The 22,914-nt window shown below is 41.3% G+C and overlaps 1 protein-coding gene across 1 annotated transcript in view; it reads right to left on the bottom strand.

The window, feature by feature from the left end:
* USP9X (ubiquitin specific peptidase 9 X-linked) overlaps positions 1-22,914 on the bottom strand; it is a gene marked incomplete in the record, with an annotated part of 1,177,890 nt that overhangs the window by 774,213 nt on the left and 380,763 nt on the right. The window contains 2 exon segments of the mRNA XM_053706481.1: positions 3,894-4,032; positions 4,473-4,724. Of these exon segments, the coding sequence (XP_053562456.1) occupies positions 3,894-4,032; positions 4,473-4,724 (391 nt within the window).

Below are 22,914 nucleotides of genomic sequence, written 5' to 3'. Positions count from 1 at the left end.
GGAAACAATTTTTTAAATATGGGGGGAGGTACGAAAGGTATACCGGGCCTGTCCCATTCCTTATTAACAATGTACGCCACCCGCTTGGGTATAGGAAAAGCTTCGGGGGGCCCCGGGGCCTCTAGGAACTTGTCCATTTTACATAGTGTTTCTGGAATGACCAGATAATCACAATCATCCAAATTGGATAACACCTCCTTAAGCAGAGCGCGGAGATGTTCCAACTTAAATTTAAAAGTAATCACATCAGGTTCAGCTTGTTGAGAAATTTTTCCTGAATCTGAAATTTCTCCCTCAGACAAAACCACCCTGGCCCCCTCAGACTGGTGTAGGGGCCCTTCAGAAACAATATCATCAGCGTCCTCATGCTCTTCAGTATTTTCTAAAACAGAGCAGTCGCGCTTTCGCTGATAAGTGGGCATATTGGCTAAAATGTTTTTGATAGAATTATCCATTACAGCCGTTAATTGTTGCATAGTAAGGAGTATTGGCGCGCTAGATGTACTAGGGGCCTCCTGTATGGGCAAGACTGGTGTAGACGAAGGAGGGGATGATGCAGTACCATGCTTACTCCCCTCACTTGAGGAATCATCTTGGGCATCATTTTTACTAAATTTTTTATGACATAAATCACATCTATTTAAATGAGAAGGAACCTTGGCTTCCCCACAGTCAGAACACAATCTATCTGGTAGTTCAGACATGTTAAACAGGCATAAACTTGATAACAAAGCACAAAAAACGTTTTAAAATAAAATCGTTACTGTCACTTTAAATTTTAAACTGAACACACTTTATTACTGCAATTGCGAAAAAGTATGAAGGAATTGTTCAAAATTCACCAAAATTTCACCACAGTGTCTTAAAGCCACCAAATTTGGAAGCTTTAACCCTTAAAATAACGGAACCGGAGCCGTTTTTATATTTAACCCCTTTACAATCCCTGGAATCTGCTTTGCTGAGACCCAACCAAGCCCAAAGGGGAATACGATACCAAATGATGCCTTCAGAAAGACTTTTCTATGTATCAGAGCTCCACACACATGCAGCTGCATGTCATGCTTTTCTCAAAAACAAGTGCGCCATACCGGCGCGAAAATGAGGCTCTGACTAAGATTAGGGAAAGCCCCTATAGAATAAGGTGTCAAAAACAGTGCCTGCCGATATTATTTTACAAAAAATACCCAGATTAAATGATTCCTCAAGGCTAAATATGTGTAAATATGATCGATTTAGCCCAGAAAATGTCTACAGTCTTAATAATCCCTTGTGAAGCCCTTATTTACTGTCTGAATAAAAATGGCTTACCGGATCCCATAGGGAAAATGACAGCTTCCAGCATTACATCGTCTTGTTAGAATGTGTCATACCTCAAGCAGCAAAAGACTGCTCACTGTTCCCCCAACTGAAGTTAATTCCTCTCAACAGTCCTGTGTGGAACAGCCATGGATTTTAGTAACGGTTGCTAAAATCATTTTCCTCATACAAACAGAATTCTTCATCTCTTTTCTGTTTCAGAGTAAATAGTACATACCAGCACTATTTTAAAATAACAAACTCTTGATTGAATAATAAAAACTACAGTTAAACACTAAAAAACTCTAAGCCATCTCCGTGGAGATGTTGCCTGTACAACGGCAAAGAGAATGACTGGGGTAGGCGGAGCCTAGGAGGGATCATGTGACCAGCTTTGCTGGGCTCTTTGCCATTTCCTGTTGGGGAAGAGAATATCCCACAAGTAAGGATGACGCCGTGGACCGGACACACCTATGTTGGAGAAATGAAGATTTATCAGCATCAACCTCTGAGACAGAATCCTCTGAACCAGAGGAGTCATCAGAATCAGAATGATGATGTTCATTTAAAAATTCATCTGTAGGGAGAGAAGTTTTAAAAGATTTTTTACGTTTACTAGAAGGAGAAATAACAGACATAGCCTTCTTTATGGATTCAGAAACAAAATCTCTTATATTATCAGGAACATTCTGCACCTTAGATGTTGAAGGAACTGCAACAGGCAATGGTACTTTACTAAAGGAAATATTATCTGCTTTAACAAGTTTGTCATGACAATCAATACAAACAACAGCTGGAGGAATAGCTACCAAAAGTTTACAGCAGATACACTTAGCTTTGGTAGATTCAGCACTAGACAGCGATTTTCCTGTAGTATCTTCTGACTCAGATGCAACGTGGGACATCTTGCAATATGTAAGAGAAAAAACAACATATATAAAGCAAAATTGATCAAATTCCTTAAATGACAGTTTCAGGAATGGGAAAAAATGCCAAAGAACAAGCTTCTAGCAACCAGAAGCAATGAAAAATGAGACTAAAATAATGTGGAGACTAAAATAATGTGGAGACAAAAGCGACGCCCATATTTTTTCGCGCCAAAAAGACGCCCACATTATTTGGCGCCTAAATGCTTTTGGCGCCAAAAATGACGCCACATCCGGAACGCCGACATTTTTGGCGCAAAATAACGTCAAAAAAATGACGCAACTTCCGGCGACACGTATGACGCCGGAAACGGAAATAGAATTTTTGCGCCAAAAGAGTCCGCGCCAAGAATGACGCAATAAAATGAAGCATTTTCAGCCCCCGCGAGCCTAACAGCCCACAGGGAAGAGTCAAATTTTTTGAAGGTAAGAAAAAAATGATTAAATCAAATGCATTATCCCAAATATGAAACTGACTGTCTGAAAATAAGGAAAGTTGAACATTCTGAGTCAAGGCAAATAAATGTTTGAATACATATATTTAGAACTTTATAAACAAAGTGCCCAACCATAGCTTAGAGTGTCACAGAAAATAAGATTTACTTACCCCAGGACACTCATCTACATGTTTGTAGAAAGCCAAACCAGTACTGAAACAAGAATCAGCAGAGGTAATGGTATATATAAGAGTATATCGTCGATCTGAAAAGGGAGGTAAGAGATGAATCTCTACGACCAATAACAGAGAACCTATGAAATAGACCCCGTAGAAGGAGATCACTGCATTCAAATAGGCAATACTCTCCTCACATCCCTCTGACATTCACTGCACACTGAGAGGAAAACCGGGCTCCAACTTGCTGCGGAGCGCATATCAACGTAGAATCTAGCACAAACTTACTTCACCACCTCCATCGGAGGCAAAGTTTGTAAAACTGAATTGTGGGTGTGGTGAGGGGTGTATTTATAGGCATTTTGAGGTTTGGGAAACTTTGCCCCTCCTGGTAGGAATGTATATCCCATACGTCACTAGCTCATGGACTCTTGCTAATTACATGAAAGAAAACTACATTTCACCACATCTCTCTTACTGCTTCCATGCTTGTCGAGAGTTGCAAGAGAATGACTGGAGGTGGCAGTTAGGGGAGGAGCTATATAGACAGCTCTGCTGTGGGTGATCCTCTTGCAACTTCCTGTTGGGAAGGAGAATATCCATGGATGATCCGTGGACTGGATACACCTTACAAGAGAAACTATCATTTTATCACCTCTTTCACTTTACCTCTTCCTATTACTTAGTATAGGCAAAGAGAATGACTGGGGGGTGGAGTCAAGGGAGGAGCTATATAGACAGCTCTGCTGTGGTGCTCTTTGCCACTTCCTGTTAGCAGGAGGATAATATCCCACAAGTATGGATGAACCCGTGGATTCTTCGTATCTAGTAGAAGAAATATATATAAAACATAATATGAAATAGACAGCAGAACAAGTAACCAACTTAAAGATCTGTGGTAACAAAGTTTACAGGCTATATTTCACATCCAGACAGGCAAGACTTTTGTCAGTAGTTTATTTTTACTATATTTTGCCCAAGAGTGTTCATTTAGATTGTAATATGTAGGAATGCTGACTGTATCTAAATATTTTTTGTAACTAAAATGCGGTACTTACTGCCATGCGTTCTGCAGTCAGCCACTCTTCCTCCTCTGGATTTCCATGTCTGTGTGTGTAGTAGGATACACTAGATATCACCTTGTTAACTTCATTAAGTGCATTCATTTTCCCATTGAAGGAAGAAATTTGTAACAACCTGCAACACACCTCAAATGTTCAGAGAATATCTATACAGATAATATTTCAGAGTAGCACTTTTTCTACACAAATATAAACAACGAAAAAGATGCTTACATTTATTAAGAATACATATGCTAATAAAACAAAATCATGTATCAGTTCCCCATAGTTTCTTATTGAGTCATGAGGTCTACTATTTGGCCTTGATTAGCGGTGGGCACCAAAACATTGCAGTGGATGGTACTCATGACCAGACAAGATATCAGACTATAAGGCAAGAACTCCAAAATTTTGAGGGGTTCTGAACTTTGAAGAAAGTGCAAGTCAGGAGGTTGAATATTAGGACAAAGAGGGTTTTTTTTTTTTTTTTTTTTTTAAGTTTTGTATTTTTAAAGTACAATTTAAACTTTAAGTGGTAAAAATGGATTTTCTAAACTTCTAAATGAAAGAACTTACCTAAGTATCATTTTAAGTCTAAAAATTTCTAAGTTTTTGACAGTTTCTTCTTGTCCCGGTACTCTTGAAGCTAAGCTCTTTAAAGATTTTATTATCATGGACAAGGCATCATTTTTGGCTTCATTTTTTGCTTCTTTTTTTAACTCATCATCTGTTAAATTTTCTAGAAACTGTGGAACCATTTCAATAATTGGAAGAAAGTATTTCTTTACTGTATGAAGAGTTAAAAAATCGTAGCACTGTCCAAATGGCCTATAAGAGAAAAAAAAAAAAAAGTGGTAAGTTCCAAACTTTAGCTATTTTTCTTTATATTGTATAAACATTATAAAAGATATGTTTTGTTGTTAAATCTAACAAATAGAATTTTGACGTGTCAGCAATGGAATGCAGTGAAAGCTAGGTTTTAAAATTGTGGGGAATAACGTCAGTAGTATGCTTGTAAAAATGTATTAAATGTTCCATGAACTTTTATAGAGACATGCAAATTAGATTTAACTTCAGAGAGTGTAGAATTAAAACTTTAGTTTGGAAACCTTAATAAATATTAAATAAATAAAAAAGGAGAGAAAAAATCTCCCCATCAAAAAAATTATCTGCTTTTCTCCTAATTTATCAGAGAAGCTGCAGAGTACACTACAAAATTTACAATGTGACAGGTTAACCCTGCACAATTCTCCAAAGTCATTGCTTACATGAGTGTAAAAATGTATTTATAAACTGTCCTGATTGCCCACATAGTAAGTAAATAAAGAAAAAAAGAAATAATTCTCCATCAAAAAATACAAATTTGTTTAGAAACCAATCTATTTTTCTTGTAATTTATCAGAGAAGCTGCAGTGTATACTACATACTTTAGAATGCTAAAGGTTAACCCTGCAAAATTCAACACAGTCATTGCTTACATGAGTGTAACCACTTATTTATAAACTGTCCTGATTGCTCAAACCAAAAGGAGACTGAAAACATACCTAAGAGATTTTTCATACATGGTATAAGTAAAACAAAGTTTAAAATCCAAGGACTGAATACTACATGTGTAGCAAAAAAAAAAAAAAAAGGAAAACCTCTAGCTTGATCTTTTTGTGACTAAAAGCAACATGAAGAAACATGTACTGCAGGGTTTGACATATCTGTTTAAAATGTAGAAGCCAGTAAGAATATTTAGGAACCTTATACTGCTATTTGTGCATACAGTAGATCTATGGATAATAACCCAAAAGTTAGAAGCCAGGGGCAAAATTCTAGGAGCCATTGGCTCCTGGACTTGTCGAGCCCTGATGTACTTAGCGAGATATATATCTTAGAAACCCTTGTCAGATAGATTATCAAATGCCTTGAAAATGGAATAAGCCCCCTAACAAGAAAACAAATGGGGAAGGAAATGAATAGTCAGGCCTCTCAGGACTTGAAGGGATACTAAACCCATTTTTTTCCTTTCATGATTCAGATAGAACATGCAATTTTAAGCAACTTTCTAATTTACTCCTATTATCAATTGTTTTTGTTCTTTTGTATCTTTATTTGATAAAGCAAACATGTAACCTTAGGAGCTGGCCCATTTTTGATTCAGCACCTGGGTAGCACTTTCTAATTGGTGGCTTAATGTAGCCAGCAATTAGCAAGCGCTATCCAGGGTGCTTAACAAAATGGGCAGGCTACTTGGCCTACTTTTTCAAATAAAGAAAGCAAGAGAACAAAGAAAATTTGATAGGAGTAAATTAGAAAGTTGCCTAAAGACAAATTATGCTTACCTGATAATTTAATTTCCTTTTGTATGAGGAGAGTCCACGGCATCATTCCTTACTGTTGTAAATTACTGAACCTGGCCCCCAGGAGGAGGCAAAGACACCCCAGCTAAAGGCTTAAATACTCCCCCCATAATTCCCTCATATCCCAGTCATTCTGCCAAGGGAGCAAGGAACAGTAGGAGAAATATCAGGGTATAAATGGTGCCAGAAGAGAAAAGCAATTTTTGTCCGCCCTTCGGAGTATACGGGAGGGGGCCATAGACTCTCCTCATACAGAAGGAAATTAAATAATCAGGTAAGCATAATTAATGTTTTCCTTCTTAATATGAGGAGAGTCCATGGCATCATTCCTTACTGTTGGGAAAACTAAACCCAAGCTCTAGAGGACACTGGATGATAACGGGAGGGGTAAAAGGAAAGGCTGACCCTAATCTGAGGGCACCGCAGCCTGCAAAACCTTTCTCCCAAAAGCTGCTTCAGCCGAAGCAAAAACTTCAAATTTTACAGAATTTTGAAAAAGTATGTAAGGAGGACCAGGTAGCCGCCTTACAAATCTGATCCATAGAGGCCTCATTCTTAAAGGTAAAAGAGGAAGCCACTACTATATTGGAATGAGCCGTAATCCTCTAAAGGGGTCTAAGTCCCGCTGACTTGTAAGCTAAGCGTATAACACTCCTCAACCAAAAAGATAAGGACGTCAAAGAGGCCTTCAGACCCTTACGCTTCCCAGAGTATATAACAAACTAAAAGGAAGAAGTTTGTCTAAAATCCTTAGTAGCTTGAAGACAAAACTTTAAAGCTCGAACCACATCCAGATTATGAAGTAAATGTTCCTTCGAAGGAGGAGGATTAGGACATAAGGAAGGAACCACAATCTACTGATTGATGTTACGATCAGACACCACCTTAGGTAGAAAACCCAAGCGGGTACGTAGGGCAGCCTTATCAGTGTGGAACACCAGATAAGGAGACTCACATTGCAAGGCAGCCATTTCAGAAACTCTGCGTGCCAACGCAATAGCCAATAGAAAAAGAACCTTCCAGGACAACAATTGAATATCAACCGAACGCATAGGCACACATAGAGCCCGTTGTAAAAACTTAAGAACAAGATTCAAACTCCAAGGTGCAACGTTGGATCTAAACACAGGTCTGATCCTGATCAGAGCCTTAACAAAAGATTGCATGTCAGGGAGTTCTGCAAGCTTCTTGTGCAGCAACACATAAAGGACCGAAATCTATCCCCTTAGGGGACATGCAGAAAGGCCAATCTCCAGACCCTCCTGGAGAAAGGAAAGAATCCTGGCAGCCTTAACCTTATGCCAGGCTAAACCACGCTCCTTACACCAGAATAAGTAAGTAACAGGCTTAAGAGCCTGAATGAGTGTCAATAACCCTCTCAGAGAAACCTATCTTGGCTAAGACTAAAGGACCAGTAAACACAGTAGATTTGCATAATCAACAAATGCAAGATAAGACAATACAATAGAATTTATTCTGAATGTCAAATGAGTAGTAGATTTTTTCTAACAAATTTCAAAGTTAAAGGGACAGTCAACACCAGAATTTTTGTTTACAAAGATAGATAATCCCTTTATTAGACATTCCCCAGTTCTGTACAACCAACACTGTTATATTAATACACTTTTTACTTCTGTGACTAACTTGTATCTAAGCATCTTCTGACCGCCCCTAATCACATGACTTTTAGTTATTATCTATTGACTTGCATTTTAGCCAATTAGTGCAGTGTCTGCCACTAGCCACGAGCATGATCACAATGCTATCTATATGGCCTACAAGAGCATGCTCTCCCCTGCTGTGAAAAGTAAATAAAATAGAGGCGGCCTTCAAGGGCTTAGAAATTATCATATGTGCTTTCCTATGTTTGCTTTCAACTAGAATACGAAGAGAACAAAGCAAAATTGTTGATAAAAGTAAATTGGAAAGTCGTTTAAAATTACATACCCTATTTGAAAAATGAAAGTTTTTTTTGGACTTGACTGTCCCTTTAAGTATATTTCCACTCCCCCTGTACCATGTGATAGCAATCAGCCAATCACAAATGCATATACGTATAGTCTGTGAATTCTTGCACATGCTCAGTAGGAGCTGGCGACTCAAAAAGTGTAAATATAAAAACTAAATTTATGCTTACCTGATAAATTGATTTCTTCTATGGTAAGACGAGTCCACGTATTCATCGTTATACTTGTGGGATAGTATCCTCCTGCTAACAGGAAGTGGCAAAGAGCACCACAGCAGAGCTGTCTATATAGCTCCTCCCCGAGCTCTACCCCCCAGTCATTCGACCGAAGGTACAGGAAGGAAAAACATAATTTATGTAAGAACTTACCTGATAAATTCATTTCTTTCATATTAGCAAGAGTCCATGAGCTAGTGACGTATGGGATATACATTCCTACCAGGAGGGGCAAAGTTTCCCAAACCTCAAAATGCCTATAAATACACCCCTCACCACACCCACAATTCAGTTTAACGAATAGCCAAGAAGTGGGGTGATAAAAAAGTGCGAAAGCATATAAAAAAAGGGCGGGCCTCATGGACTCTTGCTAATATGAAAAATGAATTTATCAGGTAAGTTCTTACATAAATTATGTTTTCTTTCATGTAATTAGCAAGAGTCCATGAGCTAGTGACGTATGGGATAATGATTACCCAAGATGTGGATCTTTCCACGCAAGAGTCACTAGAGAGGGAGGGATAAAATAAAGACAGCCAATTCCTGCTGAAAATAATCCACACCCAAAATAAAGTTTAATGAAAAACATAAGCAGAAGATTCAAACAAACCGCTGCCTGAAGTACTTTTCTACCAAAAACTGCTTCAGAAGAAGAAAATACATCAAAATGGTAGAATTTAGTAAAAGTATGCAAAGAGGACCAAGTTGCTGCTTTGCAAATCTGATCAATCGAAGCTTCATTCCTAAACGCCCAGGAAGTAGAAACTGACCTAGTAGAATGAGCTGTAATCCTTTGAGGCGGAGTTTTACCCGACTCAACATAGGCAAGATGAATTAAAGATTTCAACCAAGATGCCAAAGAAATGGCAGAAGCTTTCTGGCCTTTTCTAGAACCGGAAAAGATAACAAATAAACTAGAAGTCTTTCGGAAAGACTTAGTATCTTCAACATAATATTTCAAAGCTCTAACAACATCCAAAGAATGCAACGATTTCTCCTTAGAATTCTTAGGATTAGGACATAATGAAGGAACCACAATTTCTCTACTAATGTTGTTGGAATTCACAACTTTAGGTAAAAATTCAAAAGAAGTTCGCAACACCGCCTTATCCTGATGAAAAATCAGAAAAGGAGACTCACAAGAAAGAGCAGATAATTCAGAAACTCTTCTGGCAGAAGAGATGGCCAAAAGGAACAAAACTTTCCAAGAAAGTAATTTAATGTCCAATGAATGCATAGGTTCAAACGGAGGAGCTTGAAGAGCCCCCAGAACCAAATTCAAACTCCAAGGAGGAGAAATTGACTTAATGACAGGTTTTATACGAACCAAAGCTTGTACAAAACAATGAATATCAGGAAGATTAGCAATCTTTCTGTGAAAAAGAACAGAAAGAGCAGAGATTTGTCCTTTCAAAGAACTTGCGGATAAACCTTTATCTAAACCATCCTGAAGAAACTGTAAAATTCTCGGAATTCTAAAAGAATGCCAAGAAAAATGATGAGAAAGACACCAAGAAATATAAGTCTTCCAGACTCTATAATATATCTCTCTGGATACAGATTTACGAGCCTGTAACATGGTATTAATCACAGAGTTAGAGAAACCTCTTTGACCAAGAATCAAGCGTTCAATCTCCATACCTTTAAATTTAAGGATTTGAGATCCTGATGGAAAAAAGGACCTTGCGACAGAAGGTCTGGTCGTAGCGGAAGAGTCCACGGATGGCAAGAGGCCATCCGGACAAGATCCGCATACCAAAACCTGTGAGGCCATGCCGGAGCTACCAGCAGAACAAACGAGCATTCCTTCAGAATCTTGGAGATTACTCTTGGAAGAAGAACTAGAGGCGGAAAGATATAAGCAGGATGATACTTCCAAGGAAGTGATAATGCATCCACTGCTTCCGCCTGAGGATCCCGGGATCTGGACAGATACCTGGGAAGTTTCTTGTTTAGATGAGACGCCATCAGATCTATTTCTGGAAGCTCCCACATTTGAACAATCTGAAGAAATACCTCTGGGTGAAGAGACCATTCGCCCGGATGCAACGTTTGGCGACTGAGATAATCCGCTTCCCAATTGTCTATACCTGGGATATGAACTGCAGAGATTAGACAGGAGCTGGATTCCGCCCAAACCAGAATTCGAGATACTTCCTTCATAGCCAGAGGACTGTGAGTCCCTCCTTGATGATTGATGTATGCCACAGTTGTGACATTGTCTGTCTGAAAACAAATGAACGATTCTCTCTTCAGAAGAGGCCAAGACTGAAGAGCTCTGAAAATTGCACGGGGTTCCAAAATATTGATCGGTAATCTCACCTCCTGAGATTCCCAAACTCCTTGTGCCGTCAGAGATCCCCACACAGCTCCCCAACCTGTGAGACTTGCATCTGTTGAAATTAACAGTCCAGGTCGGAAGCACAAAAGAAGCCCCCTGAATTAAACGATGGTGATCTGTCCACCACGTTAGAGAGTGTCATACAATCGGTTTTAAAGATATTAATTGAGATATCTTTGTGTAATCCTTGCACCATTGATTCAGCATACAGAGCTGAAGAGGTCGCATGTGAAAACGAGCAAAGGGGATCGCGTCCGATGCAGCAGTCATAAGACCTAGAATTTCCATGCATAAGGCTACCGAAGGGAATGATTGTGACTGAAGGTTTCGACAAGCTGAAATCAATTTAGACGTCTCTTGTCTGTTAAAGACAGAGTCATGGACACTGAATCTATCTGGAAACCCAGAAAGGTTACCCTTGTCTGAGGAATCAATGAACTTTTTGGTGAATTGATCCTCCAACCATGATCTTGAAGAAACAACACAAGTCGATTCGTATGAGATTCTGCTAAATGTAAAGACTGAGCAAGTACCAAGATATCGTCCAAATAAGGAAATACCACAATACCCTGTTCTCTGATTACAGACAGAAGGGCACCGAGAACCTTTGTAAAAATTCTTGGAGCTGTAGCTAGGCCAAACGGCAGAGCCACAAACTGGTAATGCTTGTCCAGAAAAGAGAATCTCAGGAACTGATAATGATCTGGATGAATCGGAATATGCAGATATGCATCCTGTAAATCTATTGTGGACATAAAATGCCCTTGCTGAACAAAAGGCAAGATAGTCCTTACAGTTACCATTTTGAACGTTGGTATCCTTACATAACGATTCAATATTTTTAGATCCAGAACTGGTCTGAAGGAATTCTCCTTCTTTGGTACAATGAAGAGATTTGAATAAAACCCCATCCCCTGTTCCAGAACTGGAACTGGCATAATTACTCCAGCCAACTCTAGATCTGAAACACAATTCAGAAATGCTTGAGCTTTCACTGGATTTACTGGGACACGGGAAAGAAAAAATCTCTTTGCAGGAGGTCTCATCTTGAAACCAATTCTGTACCCTTCTGAAACAATGTTCTGAATCCAAAGATTGTGAACAGAGTTGATCCAAATTTCTTTGAAAAAACGTAACCTGCCCCCTACCAGCTGAGCTGGAATGAGGGCCACACCTTCATGTGGACTTAGAAGCAGGCTTTGCCTTTCTAGAAGGCTTGGATTTATTCCAGACTGGAGATAGTTTCCAAACTGAAACTGCTCCTGAGGATGAAGGATCAGGCTTTTGTTCTTTGTTGAAACGAAAGGAACGAAAACGATTATTAGCCCTGTTTTTACCCTTAGATTTTTTATCCTGTGGTAAAAAAGTTCCTTTCCCACCAGTAACAGTTGAGATAATAGAATCCAACTGAGAACCAAATAATTTGTTACCCTGGAAAGAAATGGAAAGTAGAGTTGATTTAGAAGCCATATCAGCATTCCAAGTTTTAAGCCATAAAGCTCTTCTAGCTAAAATAGCTAGAGACATAAACCTGACATCAACTCTGATAATATCAAAAATGGCATCACAGATAAAATTATTAGCATGCTGAAGAAGAATAATAATATTATGAGAATCATGATCTGTTACTTGTTGCGCTAAAGTTTCCAACCAAAAAGTTGAAGCTGCAGCAACATCAGCCAATGATATAGCAGGTCTAAGAAGATTACCTGAACACAGATAAGCTTTTCTTAGAAAGGATTCAATTTTCCTATCTAAAGGATCCTTAAACGAAGTACCATCTGACGTAGGAATAGTAGTACGTTTAGCAAGGGTAGAAATAGCCCCATCAACTTTAGGGATCTTGTCCCAAAATTCTAATCTGTCAGACGGCACAGGATATAATTGCTTAAAACGTTTAGAAGGAGTAAATTAATTACCCAATTTATCCCATTCTCTGGAAATTACTTCAGAAATAGCATTAGGAACAGGAAAAACTTCTGGAATAACCACAGGAGATTTAAATACCTTATCTAAACGTTTAGAATTAGTATCAAGAGGACCAGAATCCTCTATTTCTAAAGCAATTAGTACTTCTTTAAGTAAAGAATGAATAAATTCCATTTTAAATAAATATGAAGATTTATCAGCATCAATCTCTGAGACAGAATCCTCTGAACCAGAAGAGTCATCAGAATCAGAATGATGATGTTCATTTAAAAATTCATCTGTAGAGAGAGAAGTTTTAAAAGATTTTTTATGTTTACTAGAAGGAGAAATAACAGACATAGCCTTCTTGATGGATTCAGAAACAAAATCTCTTATGTTATCAGGAACATTCTGCACCTTAGATGTTGAAGGAACTGCAACAGGCAATGGTACATTACTAAAGGAAATATTATCTGCATTAACAAGTTTGTCATGACAATTAATACAAACAACAGCCGGAGGAATAGCTACCAAAAGTTTACAGCAGATACACTTAGCTTTGGTAGTTCCAGCACTAGACAGCGATTTTCCTGAAGTATCTTCTGACTCAGATGCAACGTGAGACATCTTGCAATATGTAAGAGAAAAAACAACATATAAAGCAAAATTGATCAAATTCCTTAAATGACAGTTTCAGGAATGGGAAAAATGCCAATAAACAAGCTTCTAGTAACCAGAAGCAAAGAAAAAATGAGACTGAAATAATGTGGAGACAAAGACGCCGCCCATATTTTTTAGCGCCAAATAAGACGCCCACATTATTTGGCGCCTAAATGCTTTTTGGCGCCAAAAATGACGCCACATCCGGAAAGCCGACATTTTTGGCGCAAAAGGACGTCAAAAATGACGCAACTTCCGGCGACACGTATGACGCCGGAAACAGAAAAGATTTTTTGCGCCAAAAAAGTCTGCGCCAAGAATGACGCAATAAAATGAAGCATTTTCAGCCCCCGCGAGCCTAACAGCCAACAGGGAAAAAAGAGTCAAATTTTTAAGGTAAGAAAAAATGATTGATTCAAATGCATTATCCCAAATATGAAACTGACTGTCTGAACATAAGGAATGTTGAACATCCTGAGTCAAGGCAAATAAATGTTTGAATACATATATTTAGAACTTTATAAATAAAGTGCCCAACCATAGCTTAGAGTGTCACAGAAAATAAGATTTACTTACCCCAGGACACTCATCTACATGTTTGTAGAAAGCCAAACCAGTACTGAAACGAAAATCAGCAGAGGTAATGGTATATAAATAAGAGTATATCGTCGATCTGAAAAGGGAGGTAAGAGATGAATCTCTACGACCGATAACAGAGAACCTATGAAATAGACCCCGTAGAAGGAGATCACTGCATTCAAATAGGCAATACTCTCCTCACATCCCTCTGACATTCACTGCACGCTGAGAGGAAAACCGGGCTCCAACTTGCTGCGGCGCGCATATCAACGTAGAATCTAGCACAAACTTACTTCACCACCTCCATAGGAGGCAAAGTTTGTAAAACTGAATTGTGGGTGTGGTGAGGGGTGTATTTATAGGCATTTTGAGGTTTGGGAAACTTTGCCCCTCCTGGTAGGAATGTATATCCCATACGTCACTAGCTCATGGACTCTTGCTAATTACATGAAAGAAAGGAGAAACTACAAGGTACAGAGGTGACTGAAGTGTATATCAAAAAAATATAATCTGTCTTAAAATGACAGGGCGGGCCGTGGACTCGTCTTACCATAGAAGAAATCAATTTATCAGGTAAGCATAAATTTAGTTTTCTTCTATAAAGGTAAGACGAGTCCACGGATTCATCCTTTACTTGTTGTATACAATACCACAGCTACAGGACACGGATGAACGGGAGGGACAAGACAGATAGTTAAACAGAAGGCACCACTGCTTGAAGAACTTATCTCCCAAAAATAGCCTCCAAAGAAGCAAAGGTATCAAATTTGGAAAATTTATGAAGCGAAGACCAAGTCGCAGCCTTACAAATCTGTTCAACAGAAGCATCATTTTTAAAAGCCCATGTGGAAGCCACCACTCTAGTAGAGTGAGCTGTAATTCTTTCAGGAGGCTGCTGTCCAGCAGTCTTGTATGCCAACCGGATGATGCTTTTCAGCCAAAAAGCAAGAGAGGTAGCCGTAGCATTTGGACCTCTACGTTTTCCAGAATAAACAAACAAAGAAGATGTTTGACGGAAATCTTTGGTCCCTTGCAAGTAAAACTTTAAAGCACGAACAACGTCCAAGTTGTGCAATAGACGCTCCTTCTTAGAGGAAGGATTAGGACACAGAGAAGGAACAAAAATTTCCCGATTAATATTCTTATTAGTAACAACCTTAGGAAGGAATCCAGGTTTGGTACGCAAAACCACCTTGTCAGCATGGAAAACAAGATAAGGTGAGTCGCATTGCAATGCAGATAGTTCAGAAACTCTTCGAGCCGAAAAGATAGCAACTCAAAACAGAACTTTCCAAGAGAGAAGCTTAATATCTATGGAATGCATAGGTTCAAACGGAACCCCTTGAAGAAATTTAAGAACTAAATTTAGACTCCATCGCGGAGCAACAGGTTTAAACACAGGCTTGATTCTAACTAAAGCCTGACAGAACGACTGAACATCTGCCAGACGTTTGTGCAGTAGAATTGATAAAGCAGATATCTGTCCCTTAAAGGAACTAGCTGATAGCCCCTTCTCCAATCCTTCTTGGAGAAAGGATAAAATCCTAGGAATCCTGATCTTACTCCATGAGTAGCCTTTGGATTCACACCAATAAAGATATTTACGCCATATCTTATGATAATTTTTCCTGGTGACAGGCTTTCAAGCCTGAATCAAGGTATCTATGACCGACTCAGAGAACCCCCGCTTGGATAAGATCAAGCGTTCAATCTCCAAGCAGTCACTCGCAGAGAAACTAGATTTGGATGCTGGAACGGACCTTGAATCAGAAGGTCCTGTCTCAGTGGCAGAGTCCATGGTGAAAGAGATGACATGTCCACCAGGTCTGCATACCAAGTCCTGCATGGCCACGCAGGTGCTATCAAAATCACAGAAGCTCTCTCCTGTTTGATTCTGGCAATCAAACAAGGAAGGAGAGGAAATGGTGGAAACACATAAGCCAGGTTGAACGACCAAGGTACTGCTAGAGCATCTATCAGTACTGCCTGAGAATCCCTTGACCTGGACCCGTATCGAGGAAGTTTGGCATTCTGACGAGACGCCATCAGGTGCAATTCTGATGCAACTCCCCCGGATGAAAAGTCTGACGACTTAGAAAATTCGCTTCCTAGTTCTCCACTCCTGGGATATAGATTGCTGATAGATGGCAAGAGTGAGTCTCTGCCCATTGAATTATTTTGGTAACCTCTATCATCGCTAGAGAACTCTTTGTTCTCCCCTGATGATTGATATATGCTACAGTCGTGATATTGTCCGACTGGAATCTTATGAATATGGCCGACGCCAGCTGAGGCCACGCCTGAAGCGCATTGAATATCACTCTCAGTCCACAATCCCTGCGCTTTCAGGGAATTCCAGACTGCACCCCAGCCCAATAGGCTGGCGTCCGTCACCACTATGACCCACGCTGGCCTACGGAAAAACATTCCCTTGGACAGATGATCCTGTGACAACCACCAAAGAAGAGAGTCTCTGGTCTCTTGGTCCAGATGTATCTGAGGAGATAAATCTGCATAATCCCCATTCCACTGTTTGCGCATGCAAAGTTGCAGTGGTCTGAGATGCAAGCGAGCAAACGGAACTATGTCCATTGCCGCTACCATTAAGCCGATTACCTCCATACACTGAGCCACTGACAGCCAAGGAATGGAATGAAGAGCTCGGCAGATGGATAACATTTTTGATTTCCTGATCTCCGTCAGAAAAATTTTCATGTCCACCGAATCTATCAGTTCCCAGGAAAGGAACTCTTGTGAGAGGGATAAGTGAACTATTTTGTATGTTCACCTTCCACCCGTGAGATCTTAGAAAAGCCACCACGATGTCAGTGTGAGACTTGGCTAGTTGGAAAGTTGACGCCTGGATTAAGATATCGTCCAGATAAGGCGCCACAGCTATGCCCCGCGGCCTTAGAACCACCAGAAGGGACCCTAGCACCTTTGTGAAAACACTGGGAGCTGTGGCCAACCCGAAGGGAAGAGCCACAAACTGGTAATGCTTGTCCAGAAAAGCGAACCTGAGGAACTGGCGATGATCTTTGTGGATAGGAATGTGTAGATACGCATCCTTTAAGTCCACGGTGGTCATATATTGACCCTCCTGGATCATTGGTAAAATAGTCCGAATGGTCTCCATCTTGAAGGATGGGACCCTGAGAAATTTGTTTAGGATCTTGAGATCCAAAATTGGTCTGAAGGTTCCCTCTTTTTTGGGAACCACAAACAGAGTAGAACCCTTGCCCCTGTTCTGTTTTTGGAACTGGGCAGATCACTCCCATGGTATATAGGTCTTCTACACAGCGTAAGAACGCCTCTCTTTTTGTCTGGTTTACAGACAATTTAGAAAGATGGAATCTCCCCCTTGGGGGAGAATCTTTGAAATCAAGAAGATACCCCTGGGTTACGATTTCTAAAGCCCAGGAGTCCTGAACGTCTCTTGCCCAAACCTGAGCAAAGAGAGAAAGTCTGCCCCCTACTAGATCCGGTCCCGGATCGGGGGCTACCCCTTCATGCTGTCTTGGTGGCAGCAGCGGGCTTCTTGGCCTGTTTACCCTTGTTCCAAGTCTGGTTTGGTCTCCAGACTGACTTGGACTGAGCAAAATTCCCCTCTTGCTTTGCGGCAGGGGAAGAGGTAGAGGGACCACCTTTGACGTTCTGAAAGGAACGAAAATTATTTTGTTTGGTCCTCATCTTATTAGTCTTATCCTGAGGAAGAGCATGACCTTTCCCTCCAGTGATGTCTGAAATGATCTCTTTCAGTTCAGGCCCAAATAGGGTCTTACCCTTGAAAGGGATGGCTAAAAGCTTAGATTTTGATGACACATCAGCAGACCAGGACTTAAGACATAACGCTCTACGCGCTAAAATGGCAAAACCTGAATTCTTCGCCGCTAATTTAGCCAATTGAAAAGCGGCATCTGTAATGAAATAATTAGCTAGCTTGAGAGCCCTAATTCTATCCAGAATATCATCTAATGGGGTCTCAACCTGAAGAGCCTCTTCCAGAGCCTCAAACCAAAAGGATGCTGCAGTAGTTACAGGAACAATGCACGCTATAGGTTGGAGAAGAAAACCTTGGTGAACAAATATTTTCTTCAGAAGACCCTATAATTTTTTTATCCATAGGATCTTTGAAAGCACAACTGTCCTCGATAGGTATAGTTGTACTCTTAGCCAGGGTAGAAATAGCTCCCTCCACCTTAGGGACCGTCTGCCACGAGTCCTGCACGCCGTCATATATGGGAAACATTTTCTTAAAAGTAGGAGGGGGAGCGATCTCTTTCACTTTACCCTTCCTAGTACTTAGAGCAGGCAAAAAGAATGACTGGGGGGGTGGAGCTAAGGGAGGAGATATATAGACAGCTCTGCTGTGGTGCTCTTTCCCACTTCCTGTTAGCAGGAGGAGGATAATATCCCACAAGTAAAGGATGAATCCGTGGACTCGTCTTACCTTTATAGAAGAAAGACTGTGCACATTTTTTTTAATGGAAGTAAATTGGAAAGTTGTTTAAAATTACATGCTGTATCTGAATCATGAAAAATTAATTTGACGTGAGTGGCCCTTAAGCGTTCAATCTCCACGCAGTCAGCCTCAGAGAATCTAGATTTTAATGAACAAAAGGACCCTGTCCCAGCAGATCCCTGCGACAAGGTAACTTCCACGGAGGAGATGAGGACATCCCCACCAGGTCTGTGAACCACATCCTTAGCGGCAACGATGGAGCAATCAGTATCGCTGATGCCTGCTTGATGCAGGCCACTACACGAGGGAGAAGTGGTAACGGCGGGTAAATGTAAATTAGATTGAACCTCCAAGGCACTGCTAATGCATCTATTAGCTCCAACTGAGGATCCCTGGACCGTGACCCATATCTGGGTAGCTTGGAATTGAGCAGGAGACGCCATTTGATCTATCTCCGGCGTCCCCCATTTGTTGCAAATCTCTGCAAACACCTGGAATGAGGATCGCTGACAGAAAGCAGATGTGGGCCTCCGCCCATTCCCAAATGCAAGATACTTCCCTCATTGCTAGGGAGATCCTCGTTCCCCCCTGATGGTTGCTGTAAGCCACAGAGGTTATGTTGTCTGATTAGAATCTGATAAACTGGGACAAACCCAGAAGAGGCTAAGCCTTCAGAGCATTGAAGATCGCTCGAAGTTCCAAAATGTTGATTGGGAGGAGAGATTCAACTCGAGTCCAGAAGCCCTGTGCCTTCCTGGCACCCCAAATAGCTCCCCATCCTGACAGACTAACGTCCATAGTCACAATCTCCCAGGATGGTCTCAAGAAGGATGTCCTTTGGGACAGGTGATCTGGACAGAGTCACCAGGAGAGCGATTCTCTCAACCAGTTGTCCAGAGAAATCTGTTAAAAAAAGATCCGAATTATTGCGGTTCCACTGTTTCAGCATGCACAGCTGAAGTGGTCTGAAATGGAACCTGGCAAAAGGAATGATGTCCATGCTGGACACCATGAGACCAATCACACCTCCATACACCGAGCCGCAGAAGGCCTTAAGGAGGTCTGGAGGGCAAGACAAGCGGAAGTTAGCTTGTAACGTGTCTGGTCTGTAAGGAATATCCTCATGGATATGGAGTCTCTTATAGTACACAGGAAGTTCACCCTGGTACTGGGAATAAGAGAACTCTTTTCTAAGTTTTTCTTCCACCCATGAGATTGAAGAAGAAAGAGAAGAGATTGCGAATGGTCTTCTGCCAGAAGACAGAATGGTGCTTGAAACAGAATATCGTCCAAGTATGGCACTACTGCTATACCTCTGGTTCTAGCCACTGCAAGCAGAGACCCTAGAAACTTAGTAAAAACTCTCGGAGCAGTAGTTAGACCAAACAGAAGTGCAATAAACTGGAAGTGCTGGTCCAGGAACGCAAACCTTAGGAACTTGAAATGTTCCTTGTGTATTGGAATGTGAAGGTAAGCATCCTTCATAGTGGTCATTATCTGTCCTTCCTGAACTAAAGGAAAGAATGGACCTTATCTCCATCTTGAACGAGGGGACAGAAAGGAATTTGTTTAAGTACTTGGACCAGAACCGGGCGGAAAGTTCCCTCCTTTGGACCACAAAGAGGTTTGAATAGTAACCCAGACCTTTTTCTGCAAGAGGTACTGGGACAATGACTCCTAGGGAGGAGAGATCCCTCACGCACCCCAGAAAGGCTTCTCTCTTTTCTGGCCTTGAAGACAGGTTTGATAGAAGGAATTTGCCCCTGGGTGGATGAGACTTGAAACCTATCTTGTATCCCTGAGCAATGACCTCCAGGACCTGCAGGTCTTGCACGTCCCCAAACCAAGCGTCTGAAAAGAGCGACAATCTGCCCCCTACAAGATCCAGACACGGGTCGGGGGCCGCCTCTTCATGCCGACTTTGTCCTGGCAGGCTTCTTGCTCTACTTGGACTTATTCCAGGAATGAGCTGGCTTCCAAGTCCCCTTGGATTGCTCGGGCTTTGCGGCGGGCTGCTGACGTTGGGATTTATCTGAACAAAGAGAACGAAAATTAGGACCTTGTCCCTTAGGTTTGTAAAAAGGCACCTTTGCCTCCAGTAACAGTGAAGATAATTGAGTCCAGGCCTGGACCAAATAGATTTTTTCCCTTAAATGGGAGGGAAAGAAGCCTTGACTTAGAAGTCATGTTTACAGACCAGGACTTCAGCCAGAGTGCCCTATGGGCTTGAACAGAAAAACCTGATGCCTTGGCATTCAGGCGAATAATTTGCATATTTGCATCACAAATAAAACCCCTTAAGGCCTTAATTCTTTCCTGGATTACGTTGAGGGGACCCTCCACCTCGATCAACTCAGATAAGGAGTCGCAGAACTCAGTAGCCGCTCCAGCAACAGCCGCTGACGGTTGAAACAAATAGCTGTATGTTTAAAAAACAGCTTTCTTAACAGTTTCTATCTTATTATTTATGGGGGGTTTTAAATGACGAACTTTCCTCAAGCGGGATAGTAGTGCGTTTAGCAAGCGTGGAGATAGCGCAATCCACCTTGGGGATGGAACCCCATAACTCCAATTGAAAGTCCGGGACAGGGAACAATTTTTTAAAGGAAGAAGAATGGGAAAATGAAGAACCAATTCTTTCCCATTCATTCTTAATAATGTTCGCCATCTTTACAGAAAGCGGAAAAGTTTGTGGTACAACCCTGTCCTCGTAGACCTTATCTAATTTAGGAATCAAAGGTTCCTCAGGCAATTTTGGCTCTGAAACCTCTAAGATAGCCAAAAACATAAATAATGCTTACCTGATAATTTCCTTTTCTTCTGATGGAAAGAGTCCACAGCTGCATTCATTACTTTTGGGAATAAGAACCTGGCCACCAGGAGGAGGCATTCACAACCCAGCCAAAGGCTTAAATACTCCTACCACTCCCCTCATCCCCCAGTCATTCTGCTGAGGAACAAGGAACAGTAGAAGAAATATCAGGGTGAAAGGTGCCAGAAGAATATAAGGACGCCCCACATAAAATTACGGGTGGGGAGCTGTGGACCCTTTACATCAGAAGGAAATTATCAGGTAAGCATAATTTAGGTTTTTCTTCTTAAATGGAAAGAGTCCAGAGCTGCATTCATTACTTTTTGTAAAACAATATCAAAGCAATAAAGGGACACTGAATGCCAAGACGGGAGGGTACAATAGGCAGCCCATACTGAGGGCACCAGGCCTGAACCTTTACCCAAAAAAAAAAAAAAAAAAAACCTGCTTCGTCCGAAGCCAAGAAAATTTTAAGAGGAAAAGCCCCAATGACATTGACTCGCAGTTAGTCCAGAAACCAAACCAGAGACCGCAAACGGACACGACTGAGCCAACAGTCCTCCAGAAGAAACAGTCGCCCAAAAAACGGTACCCCAACCGCTTATCTCAACAAATGGAGACATCAGCCGAAACCCCCAAGGGAACAAGACAAAGGAGAACCAAGGAAACCGAAAGGTCCCCTAATACAAAAAAGAACACCTCCAAGAGTGAGCCCAGCTCACAGAGACCCAAAAGGACCCAAACAGGGAAAGGAGGCCACGCCCATACCAAGCGAGACCCGGGATAAGACCGGGCACAGAGACAGAAACTATGTAAGCACAGAATGCAACTGAAAAAGCAAAGTCCTCCCAATGTCTGACCATAGAATACCAAAGTATTTGGCCATGAAAAGTGTGTAATACACCCAGTTGAAAAACCTCAAGTTTGAGAACAAAGATACAATAACAGAACGACACAGAGGGTACTTGTGAGGAAGAAGAAGCAGTCAAGAAAGAAAAAGACCGCAAAAGCAACCCCCCAGACAGAGGGCACGCTCCAGGCAACCTAAGTTGCCAGACCGACACACAGGTCCCTAAAAAGGGGAACACAAAACCTCAATCAAGGACACCCAAGATGTAGAGTATACCCTCAGACCTGAAGGAAGAGTAAACCCTCTTCTAATCAATGGAGCAAGTTGAAAGGAAAATCTATACCCTAGCAGACTAAGCTAACAGGAAAGACTACACAAAGCTCACACATCCAGAAGAGACCCGAACGCAGTGCCTTAGACCGCTTGGCCATCTTGACCTGCAGACCCACACCCAGCTGGACCAACCCAGCCTCAGGGATCCAAGACAGGGGAACAAAAGAATCCCGAAACAGGTACAGGAACGAGCGCAAGGATAGCACAGCCATCCCCACAGAGTACAAGTACAACCCGACTCTGAAACAAGACAACAAGGCCATAGGACCTAAGGATCTATCAAATAACGACCTAACAAGTCTGCTTGAAGGAAGCAAGACCCCAGGGGGAACAATCCCACCTTTCCTCCTCCCATCCGGGAGAAGCCTCAAACAAGGACTTTATCTCCATAGGGAGGAGAATAACCCCTAAGAAAAAGGGATGATGCCGTAAGGGCAACAACTGTCCTCAAGGTCTGAAGTCACCGGCTAATGTGAAGAGAAATTCTCAACACAGATGTCCTAGAAAAGGACCCCCCTATAAGTAGCTTGCCAAGCAGAGGCACAG

The sequence above is a fragment of the Bombina bombina genome, chromosome 3 (assembly GCF_027579735.1).
Source record: "Bombina bombina isolate aBomBom1 chromosome 3, aBomBom1.pri, whole genome shotgun sequence".
NCBI lineage: Eukaryota > Metazoa > Chordata > Amphibia > Anura > Bombinatoridae > Bombina > Bombina bombina.
Note: the sequence above shows the minus strand (reverse complement) of the source record. Positions and strands in the feature narration are given on the sequence as shown.